Consider the following 10582-nt stretch of genomic DNA (forward strand, 5'->3'; position numbering starts at 1 on the left):
TTTATATCACTCACTAACTAATTCCCCCTTATTTAACACTTACTATAAGTTCTAACAGAAAACTATTCCTAACTGCCTTGGCAATTAGGCTCTGTGACTTTACCCCTTCTCCTATATACAATCAACTCCTTAACAGATACTATGGAGTTGTCCTGTCTCCACATGGACTGTGGATCAAGATATAATCAATACTGAAATTTCGTTATGTAACAACACAAAATGCTTATATGTTGCCTGTATTTTTTATGTTGCCTTGGTGTTCTGAGTACCTTCTTTAACTTCTTTAACTGGAGATCTTGTTGTATCCTGGAAAATTTACATAATCCACCATGGATAAATCTTGAAAGACAGTGAACATACACGCCTTAAGAAGTCCACTTTGTGTTTTTCGTCAGATTTTATAACAGTCACAACCTCTGTGGGTTGCAGATAGGGGAAGGACTTTGATTTGAGATGTTAATTCTGTGAGATTGGACAAAGTGTTGAAGGGTGAGCATGATTAAATATTGTCATTTTGCGCGTTCCAAATTCTAATATTTCTCAAGTTAAAAGTGTGCATCTTAATTAAGTTGGTGAAGTCAACAGCTAAGATCTTTTAAATGAATTCAGTTGCATGTTATTCTACGCTACATATAAGGTTTGAAAACCCTGTCATTTTAGTTCAAGATTGGTCAATTTGTACTGTTTAAAAAATTATTCTGGTGAAGAAATGTTTGCATTTTCTAAAAACGTATTTCATTTGTCTCTCTCAGAGGGATTTGGGTGTTATGAGGTTCCTACTGTTGGAAAGGAAAACAAATGAAACCTCTTGTTACAATGCAAAAAATGATATATTATCCCTACATCTAACTTTCCCACACTATGTAATCGTATTGAGACAAGAAATAAATATCTTCCAATTACAATACAATGGGTACACAATAATAATATTGCCAATAAGGTGGCTAAACTCTCATAATGTTAGTTTCTACAATCGTATATCAAATTGAAAAAAAATATCAGCTTTATATAGCTTACATTCCTTCCTAATTTGAAAAGGACTAGTTTTCTTTGTTTTATGTGCTATCTGTTCTTTCACTAATATATTTCTTCATCTTTAAAGAAGAAAACCCATTGACCTCCCCTTCCTGATTTATGTTGAGCAATGTAACAGTCTTGCAGCTCTTCAGCATTCTAGTCCTGATGATGGAACGACAAAACTAGAATTTGAGAAAGGTGAAATATTACAAACGAAGTGATGCCTGCATCAGTTGGAGCAGAACAAGAGTATACTTGTGTAATTGCAACAGTGTAACTTTGAGCAAAAAATCAAGTTTTCTTAAGAAAACATTTTGACGTGCGGTATCACTGGATACGTGACAAATTCAAATCTAAGCGAAGCAACGGCAACTTGAAAAGATCCATACTAATTAGAATAGTACAGCTATAATGACCAAGTCCTTACCAAAGGACTAGTATGAATTTTGCAGAAATGCAGCAGGACTACTAGAGCCCTCCACCTTAATTAGGAGGTGGAGAGGATGGGTTTCCTTCACTAGTGGTGACGAGAAATATAAGGAAATGAAATAATAAGTAAAAGGAAATAGAGTGCAAGAGATTTTGTAAGAAAACAACATAGGAGGAAGAAAAACAAAAACTAGTCTATTTAAATATAGCCATAAATAAGGAAGGCTGGCTATAAAAGCTAATGTTTTTATTCATTTTGGTATAACTTTTTAGAAACCAAAACAGGAAAGTTTTGAGAGAAAGAGAACCTCACTTCATGAGAGATAATCCTTTGAGAGAGAAACAAAAGAGTGTTTAGCCACCATATTGTAGATTAGTATTTTTGTATTCCAACAACAATTGTAGTGGAATTTATTTTTATTATCTCACTTTGATTACCCAATGTGTGGGAAAAGTTAAGCCTAGGGATAATAACATGTTTTTCAGCCTTTTAGTGTTAGTTAGTTTCATTTGTTATCTTTCCCAGCACCTAAGTCCTACAATGAATAGCATGTCTCTCCCCCCCTCCCCCTCCCTCATAAAGCAAAATTTTAAGGGTGGATTCCCCAAGTGTGTCGATGCTTATCAATTGCTAGTGAAAAATTTTTCCCCAGGGTCATTCATGTATGTGAGTGTGTGTGTGTGTGTATATATATATATATATATATATATATATATATATATATACAGTGACCAAAAGATGTTACTTTTTTTTTAAGTTCAACTCTCTCTGGACTCACCAAACATAATATAGATATTTAATACGATTCTTACCAGAGCTTCAATAATTTCCTCCACAGTGTCATGACTGAAACATCTGTCGATAGTATCAATCCTGTGTCAAGAAAGAAAGAAACACCCAGAAACTGAAAATTAGTTCAAATTAAAATGTTTAGAATTCTATATTCAATAGCAGCTGTACAGTTCTTAGATTCATTTCTATTTTATAGATTCATATATCATTTATTTCCGTATATAAATGAAGTAACATTTTAGTATAAAAATATGATAACACCTCAATCTTCTACTTGTTTTATTCATGATAATCTTTCTCCAAGTCAAGATAAGACGTCTGCCCCTGTTATCATGCATGTATTTGTAGGATACTGCTGTCATATTAGAAACGGGTATTGATGTTACTCTCCTCACACACTGGTTCTTTTTCAGGACAGATTCAGTGACTTTTTCCCAAGGAAAAGTCACGGTAGCTTTAGCCAATTTTCATGTGTTGAATGACCAACTTCAATTTCCCAAACAAAACAAAATAAAAGAAACCAGTTAAAAATTCAGTGAAGTTTAACTAAAGTTAAAAGTCACTGAATCCATTCTCCAAAATTTCTATATTATGAATAAAAGGAACACTGTAATGAGGCCAAATAAGAAGGTTGAGAAAAGAATGGGTGATGAGATAACTGGACAGAAAGTAAGTCACGGCCACGTGTCAACTGGAGCACAGAGCAAGAAGGTTGGCAAGGGCACAAGATCCAAAATACCAAACTGAAGGGTAACAGAATACGTGTCGAGGAAATACTAGTACAATAGGCACGAAGAATTAAAATGGGGGGTATAGATGAATTATGAGAATTCCTCTCTCATGTTTTCCCTTTTCTGTCCATGACGAACTTTTGATTCTGGTTACTTCGATGTTGATTGAATTCTGCAATTAGCACTTCTTTCCTTCCATTGAATAAGAATGCGACACAAAGTTCTGCTGGATTTCACAATTTATTCGCAGGCCAGTAATGTTACCTTGCAATTAGTGCTCTCATTGAATCATAGTGGAGAATACTAGTCCAAAGGAACTCACAGTGGAGGTTTCTCGCCTTAAGGATCTTTCTGTTGATTCTTTAGCAGCAACCAATCGTGACATCAAGTGACTGTTGGAGACAATGACCAATCATAGATGTTATGATAGTGCTCGATCTAAAATGGTGGACACTACATTGGATCCTGTACTCCAATCAATTGCAAATCTGGAAACAAGCTATGCAGCTCATTCTTCATAGACACCATTTCAGGTTCGCAGTATTAAATTGGACTTTCCTTGCTTTGATGGCTAAGATGTTTCTTCAATGGATATTTTGAGCTGAGCAATTCTTTACGTATTATAATACACTGGATGAACAACGTTTAACAATCATTGTTGTGCATATGGATAAAGATGTTGTGCCAAGGTCCCAAATGATGTCTAGATCTAATTCTTTTCCAACCTAGATTACTTTTACTAGAGCCTTAACTTGAATTTTGACCTTCTCCGTATGAATGCCCGATATCTAATTTGTTCAAGCTTATTCAGGAAAGTTCAGTCCTGGACTACTATGTTAAGTTCACAGCACTAGCTAACCAGGTGCAAGGGGTTACAACTGAGACTCTTCTAGATTGTTTTGTTGGCTCAAGCCCCTACCACTTTGATTCGTTATGTTTCCCTTGCCAAATTGTTGAGGAGAAATATTCCTCTGTTCCTAAACCCAAACAGTACCAGTACAATTATTATCCTAAAACACAAGCTACAAACATGACTCAAATGCCTTCCCAGTAACAAACACTTCTCGCAATTCTAATGTCAAGAAAATGTCCAAATTCACTCCTCCAATAGATGTCCTAACACACACTATTTGTTGCTGCAAATGGATGATGATGAAGAGCAAGTTGACCCTCCCAATGATATCCAGGATACTGAAGTTGCCAAAGGCTCAGCCAGTCAATGTGACCCTCACTAATCCTTTATTGCTTTGAACGGACCTAAGGGGTTAGGCACCATGAGGTTCCAAGGGTCGATACATGGCATGCCTATTCAAATCTATCTCGACAGTGGAAGTTCAAACAATTTTTTACAGCCTCGGTTGGCCCATTACCTTAAATTACCCATTGAACCTATCCAGAAATTTAAGGTTGTGGTTGGTAATGGTAGTGCTTTAATGGTTGAAGGTGCTATTAAGGACCTGGAAGTCCAAATACAGGGCCATTCATTATTGTTGCCTGTGTTCTTATTGCCTGTTTCAAGAGCCGATTTAGTCTTAGGAGCAGCATGGCTTTCCACTTTAGGAGCCCATATTTCTGACTATAGTACATTAACATTGAAGTTCTCGCTAGGCAACCAATTTATCACACCACAGGGTGAATCTAACAAGCTTCCTAGTCCAACTCAATTCAATCACATGAGAAGATTACAGCACACTCATGCTATTGCAGAACTGTATTCCTTACACTACCACAGCGTCCATTGTCCTCAAGATTACTGGCTGGATTTGCCTACAAATATTGACTCTGAGAAAGCTCTTTTACCTTGCAAACACATTCAGATTATACTCTCTTCCATCTTTCAGTCTTCAACATCTCCATGACTCACTTGACAGACAAATATGCTCCAATTTTCTAACGATAAGTAATAAAATAAAAGACGATACAATGGACTGGAGCAAATTCGAAATTGAAAACAAGCAATACTCAAGAAAGAGATGGAAAGGAATGATGATTAAAGGGAGACAGTTGGAATACCAAGTATTTCGGAAAATTAGCAATTAATGGTAATTGGTGATTATTAGGATGATAGTAAACCAATTTAAAAGTGACCAAAAGACACAATAAAAATAATTTAACAAAATTTCTAATTTAATACTTTAAATTACCAAAAGGTAAAAATTATTAACGGTATAAAATATTCTTTATTCACTCTTGCATTTTTTTCAGAATATTAATTTCTTTAGATCGAACACAGTAACAAACTATTAATAAAATCTAAAGATTCTGGTAATGAATGAAAAAAGGGGTGTTTCCTAGAGGCTTTTAGTCTCCGTATTAAAATCATTCATTCAACCACAAAACCACCTTTTAAAATTCTTCCAATTACCATATACATAATGTTTTTGTTTTGATAATAAATTCTACCTATATCTCTTTTAAAGGCATTGGTTAACATTTTATCTAGGATTCATGATGGTTGACTTTAGCAATTGTTTAAACAGAAGTTTCTGGATTGATAGGAGCAAAACTGAGATATTATATTCATGACCCCCTCCCAAAAAAATATATACGTAAAAGTCATAAACACTAAAAAGAAATAAGGACAAGCTTGTGCAACACTACCTGTGAAGGACACTGCCCTTATCTGGGTAAACAATATCACCATACTGTGCAAGGGATGCCTCAACAACAGAAGGTTCATCTGTGATTAGTTTACCGAGTTGTTCTTCAAGCAAAGCAAGCCTCTGTCAGGAGAACACAAATATGGTAAGCAAAGCAAAAGTAGGTCAAAAGATAGAACAAAGAAACATATGAACAGAGAAAAACATACTGCATTTAATGAATAATGAGTAGCAAGGCCGCAGGCAATCATTTCAACACCATTAAGCTTATCTCCAGTAAGAGCTAAGTATTCCCCTGTACAAAATAGTATAGAATAAATAAATTTCTTGGAACCATTTTCTTGTTTACAGCAAAGACTATTAGAGCAAGTTTAAAACGATAGTTAAAATCAAGAATATTCCAATGCTCTTGAAAGAAAATGGTTGTATAAATTCAGTAGGAAATATCTTTAGTAAAGCCGATTCGAGCTATGCAGGGGGTTGGGTTGCTGAAACTAATGGAATCTTAAGCCCATAAAGTCTAGAGAAGATAAGATTTTTCATACACAATATTTGCAACAAAAAAAATCATTTCGCTTCAAAAAGAAAAAATAGTGTGATCAATAGTTTATAATATTAAAAATAATAAAAGTAACAAAGAATATGAAAGCAATAATAATTTGTTCATAATAACATCCGTCTAAACATTCTGTGACAAATTTGCACAGATGATACTATATAAGTGCCACATCAGATATTCTTCCTTATGAAAAAAGTTGGTGTATTTAGTTAAATAAAATAAGAAAAATATATTTTATCCTGAAATTTGAACTCTCAAAATACTTTAGTATTGGAAATATAAAAATTCCAAAGCAAAAAATCAACTTATGTCACTGATTCTGTATCCTGTCCATACTAATGAGGGAAGTTTTCGACAATAAAGCAATCATTTTGTCCAATTTCCGGACCACATCTAAACCTAAGGAAACAGAATGCAGAAACCATTCAAAAGTTTAACAGCCATTTTCAAGAAAGGAATTGGGTTCATTAAGACAAAATGAAAATTATCTTCCACAGAAAATACTTTCTACAAACATTTCTCTTCAACTTTGTGTAGTTAACTTATTGAGGATTAGTTCATGATTTCTGTTCCAGTTTTTTTAAATGACAGTAATGCATTTTAAAAAAACTAGATCTATCAGTAAAATGCACATCAAAACTGTTACACAGGAGTCCAGCTCTAAAATTGCATGCAAAATGTACATTACCCAAGTAGCCAGGTAGCCGAGACAAAATATAAGAAGCTCCTGCATCTGGGTGGAAACCTATTTGAGCCTCTGGGTGAGAAAAAAACTGAGAAGATTAAGCAGAAAAAGGTTCAGCTGCCTGCACTTATTGCAAATATAAAACAATTCATTGAGTGAATGAGCTAATGAAGAAATCACATACCGTTTTATCTGTTACAACACGAAACATCCCTGGTAGAGAAATTCCAGATCCACATCCCATTGTTATTCCATCCAAAATGGCAACCTACATAAATGCCAGCAAAATCATCGTATAGAAAAGAAACTTTTCACATTAAGAAACACACTCAAAATTCATCGTATAGAAAAGACATATTGTTATTCATTATGCTGTGATACTATCCATAACCATACAGTATATGACAATATTCACATACACAATGAATGGATGAGAAAACGTACTAGCCTAATCATCTTGCTAGTTGCTTTAAATTCTACACAAATGGGTGTTTTTAATAGTTCATCTTATTTTCAATTTACAGAAGGACTTGGTTCAACCATGAAGAAAATTTCAACTCAACTCGTACTAAATCTTCTCTTTTTCATAGCCTCGTATTTCCAGTAACAGGTTGCATTTGTGCCATTACTATAGAAATTCACTCATGCTGATTCAGGTGCCATAAATTTATTTGTGGAAATTTTATTAAAGGTTAAATTTAATTTAAATTTATTTGCATTAAGGTTAAATTTATTTGCTTTAAAATTGACTATTGGTTAGTCTCTACACTATTTGGAAATTTTCAATAGGTATTTACACCTTTAAAGTTTTGCAACGGGGATAAGGAAGCCTAATTCAGTAAGCTTCACAAATGAATCGAGGGAGGGACAGAGAGGGGAATAGCAAGGGAATAATTGTAGATTGTTTGATGTGAGAGAGCTGACAACAGAAAATGTCAGACCTTGGTTTCATCAATTTGACGGGTAGGAAACATGTAAAGAGAGGATGTAAGAGATGACATCTAAAAGTGAATTCTAGTCATGCAAGAGACCAGAAGATCAATGTCAATTGGCTTTTAAATTGAAATGGAGGCAGACTCGCCAACTCAGCTTTGAGTGAGTTTGAGCATTCCCACCAGGTTTATCCAAGTTCACCAAGAGACAATTTCACCACTGCTTCACCTCAATTAGCAGCAGTCAACTTGTAAACTCTTAACCTCGAGAAGTTTACAAGTTAATGCTGTAGCTTAACAACCATGCCTAGTATTATCAATATTGGTCCACCGGAAAGTGAAGAACATAAGCAAAAAAGAATTATGTCAGGTATATATCAATTCCTCAAACCACATCACTCAATATCTCAAATAAAACACTTTCAGCAATTATTCAAAACTTACATGTGGTTTAAGATAAGTCCCTTGAAGATATACAAATGAATATAATGTTTTGAAAAACTGTTCAGCTTCGTCGGCATTTCCTGCTCATTACAAAATTAAAAATGTCATCACTCACAAATGAAAAATGCACCTTTGATGAATAAGCAACTGAAAATTAAAAGTGACCAAGACTAATTACAGATCATGATACTAACATGACTTGACTGTCTTAATCTGTGCTATCCATCTGATCACAATTCATTACTATAAGAGTATCTCAGCAATATTTATTTTTTACCAAAATTTGGGTCAATCAACCAAAGCACGTGAACCTTTTATCACCACCTTGCAATAGGACTCAGTCTGAATGAGATTCAGGAGTCCTATGTTGAAATAATACTTTTGTTTTTCAGTAAACAAATATTATTAAAATACTTAAAGAGTTTAGAATAGCTAAAATTGTTTTATTTCACTTAATCTTATGATACAACATACTACTGTATTTATAGGGGACAGTAGTTCAGAATACCAAAGATTAGGAAGCTCCTAGAAAAACCTAATAGAAAGTTCCCCTACATAAACATTAATAATAATAATAATAAACATTACATTTCAACAAAAATGAAAACAAAAAAAATTAAAACAGATAGGAGGACAAGATACAGCCAGGCAGCAAAGACGAAAATGAAAAGACTTGAGATACAGAGGCCATTAGCATAGAAGAGTGATCTAGTCCCTTGGCATCATCTAACTAAACACACACACAGACAAGTGGAAGGTGGAGATATTAAAGAAAAACATCACTTAGATGAAGACAATAAGTAACAAGCAACCATTCATATTATCACACAAGGACATGATTCTTAAATATAAAAACATACATTACGCCTCCACTCCAAAAAATAACCAAATCGACTTATTAAGTCATATTTTCTTTATCAAAACTACTAGCTCGCACTAACCATTTATACAAAGTAGATTTTAGAAAGCTACTAAAACAACCTTTTTTATATAGAAATTACTCAAATGGCAATGTGCTTGTCAGTAAAACTACAGTCTCTAAAACATAAGTAAACTCACAAACAGTAATCAGATAAATTACTCAAAAAAAGTGAAAACATATTTAAATGAACTTGATGTATCCAGTTGAAAGATTGAATGAAATAAAGAAAACAGTTTATGCAGTGGCAGTGCAACATTATCATAACAAATTGTGATGCTTGATAATTTGGTTGACTTTAATAATCACTATATCAAAATTCATACCTAAAATCACTTCTGTTTAATTACCAGAGTAAAAGTTTTTACATTGAGAGTGCTTAGAAATTAAAGTAATGAAACTAAAAAGACAATATACTTGCTAAATAATTAATAAAATATTAATACCCTACTCACCTTCATTGAGTGTGTGATACAACCTAAGAACATCTGCACCAGAACAGAAAGCTCTGCCACTACCCTTCAAAGCATTCAATATAGAAACTCAAACTCAACATAATGACCAATATCCATAAACATAGTAAAAAGAAAATAATTATGAATTACGATATCATTATGTCGTTTAGTTCAATGGTAACTTAGTGGCGTGAAAACAACAGTGATACCTTCATCAAAACAAATCCAATGTCAGAGTTCTCTTCCCACGAATCATACAGCCTCTTCAATCGACCAACCTGCGAAATGAAAACGACTAAGCCTTTACCTTAGACGAACGTACTCATAACATGGAAAGAAAAAGGAAAAACTATGCCGTACCATGGACGCATTGAGCGAGTTCAGCGAAGAAGGCCTGTTGAGAATAGCTGTTCGTGATTTTGCTCTTCCTTCGACTAGAATCTGGAATCAAACAACGACGTGATAAATTGAAAGACAAAAACGCAAAGAGAAAAAAAATACAGAGAAAGCGCACACGAGAAATGTGAGTCATGTAACCTGCTCCTGAGAATCGTCATCGTCATGCTCTGCGTAATTTGGTTGAGCAGAGAAAGCTCGATGGTAAGAATAGATAGTGCGAAGTGAGGCCCTTGTTTGCGGTAGCAGAGCTTTGAGTCTCTGCATCTTCGAATCGCTTTCTGGTTCCTAGTTTTTGCGTGCGGACAAGGTGTTTGATGTTTGAACTGTTTAGAGTTATTATTAAAATACGAAGCTCGTGTTCTGAAGTTGAAGAACGTTCTTCCCTCGGCATTCCACAGGGATCCGAGAGGGTTTTAGAGGCCCATATCATAACCCGAATTGAACTTAGGGTTTGTTTGGGTGCAAAAAGAAATCCCTTTTATGAGTCACTATGGCTTTCTTTAAAAGTATAATAATGAATAAGAAATATCATAACAATCTTATTCAATAATAAAAATATTAATACATTTCCTGAAAAACCTAAAATCTAGTTCACCATTTTAATGAAGCCTGTATTCTG

The 10582-nt window shown here is 34.3% G+C and overlaps 1 protein-coding gene across 4 annotated transcripts in view; it reads right to left on the reverse strand.

Moving 5' to 3' along the window:
- Nucleotides 1-10377, reverse strand: part of LOC106762900 (3-hydroxyisobutyryl-CoA hydrolase-like protein 2, mitochondrial) — a 19885-nt gene extending 9508 nt beyond the window's left edge. For 2 of the 4 annotated variants that reach the window (XM_014647019.2, XM_014647020.2), the window contains exons 1-10: nt 10102-10376; nt 9925-10005; nt 9774-9842; nt 9565-9628; nt 8191-8270; nt 6999-7082; nt 6818-6902; nt 5780-5865; nt 5572-5693; nt 2260-2320 (exon numbers count right to left, since the gene is read on the reverse strand). In XM_014647019.2, the coding sequence (XP_014502505.1) occupies nt 2260-2320; nt 5572-5693; nt 5780-5865; nt 6818-6902; nt 6999-7082; nt 8191-8270; nt 9565-9628; nt 9774-9842; nt 9925-10005; nt 10102-10227 (858 nt within the window). In that variant the 5' untranslated portion in view covers nt 10228-10376. Of the gene's footprint in view, nt 1-2259; nt 2321-5571; nt 5694-5779; nt 5866-6817; nt 6903-6998; nt 7083-8190; nt 8271-9564; nt 9629-9773; nt 9843-9924; nt 10006-10101 lie in introns of all 4 variants that reach the window. The other 2 variants (XM_022782476.1, XM_014647018.2) reach the window with 2 other exon arrangements.
- Between the last annotated feature and the right edge of the window lie 205 nt (nt 10378-10582).

This window comes from Vigna radiata, chromosome 6, assembly GCF_000741045.1.
Source record: "Vigna radiata var. radiata cultivar VC1973A chromosome 6, Vradiata_ver6, whole genome shotgun sequence".
NCBI lineage: Eukaryota > Viridiplantae > Streptophyta > Magnoliopsida > Fabales > Fabaceae > Vigna > Vigna radiata.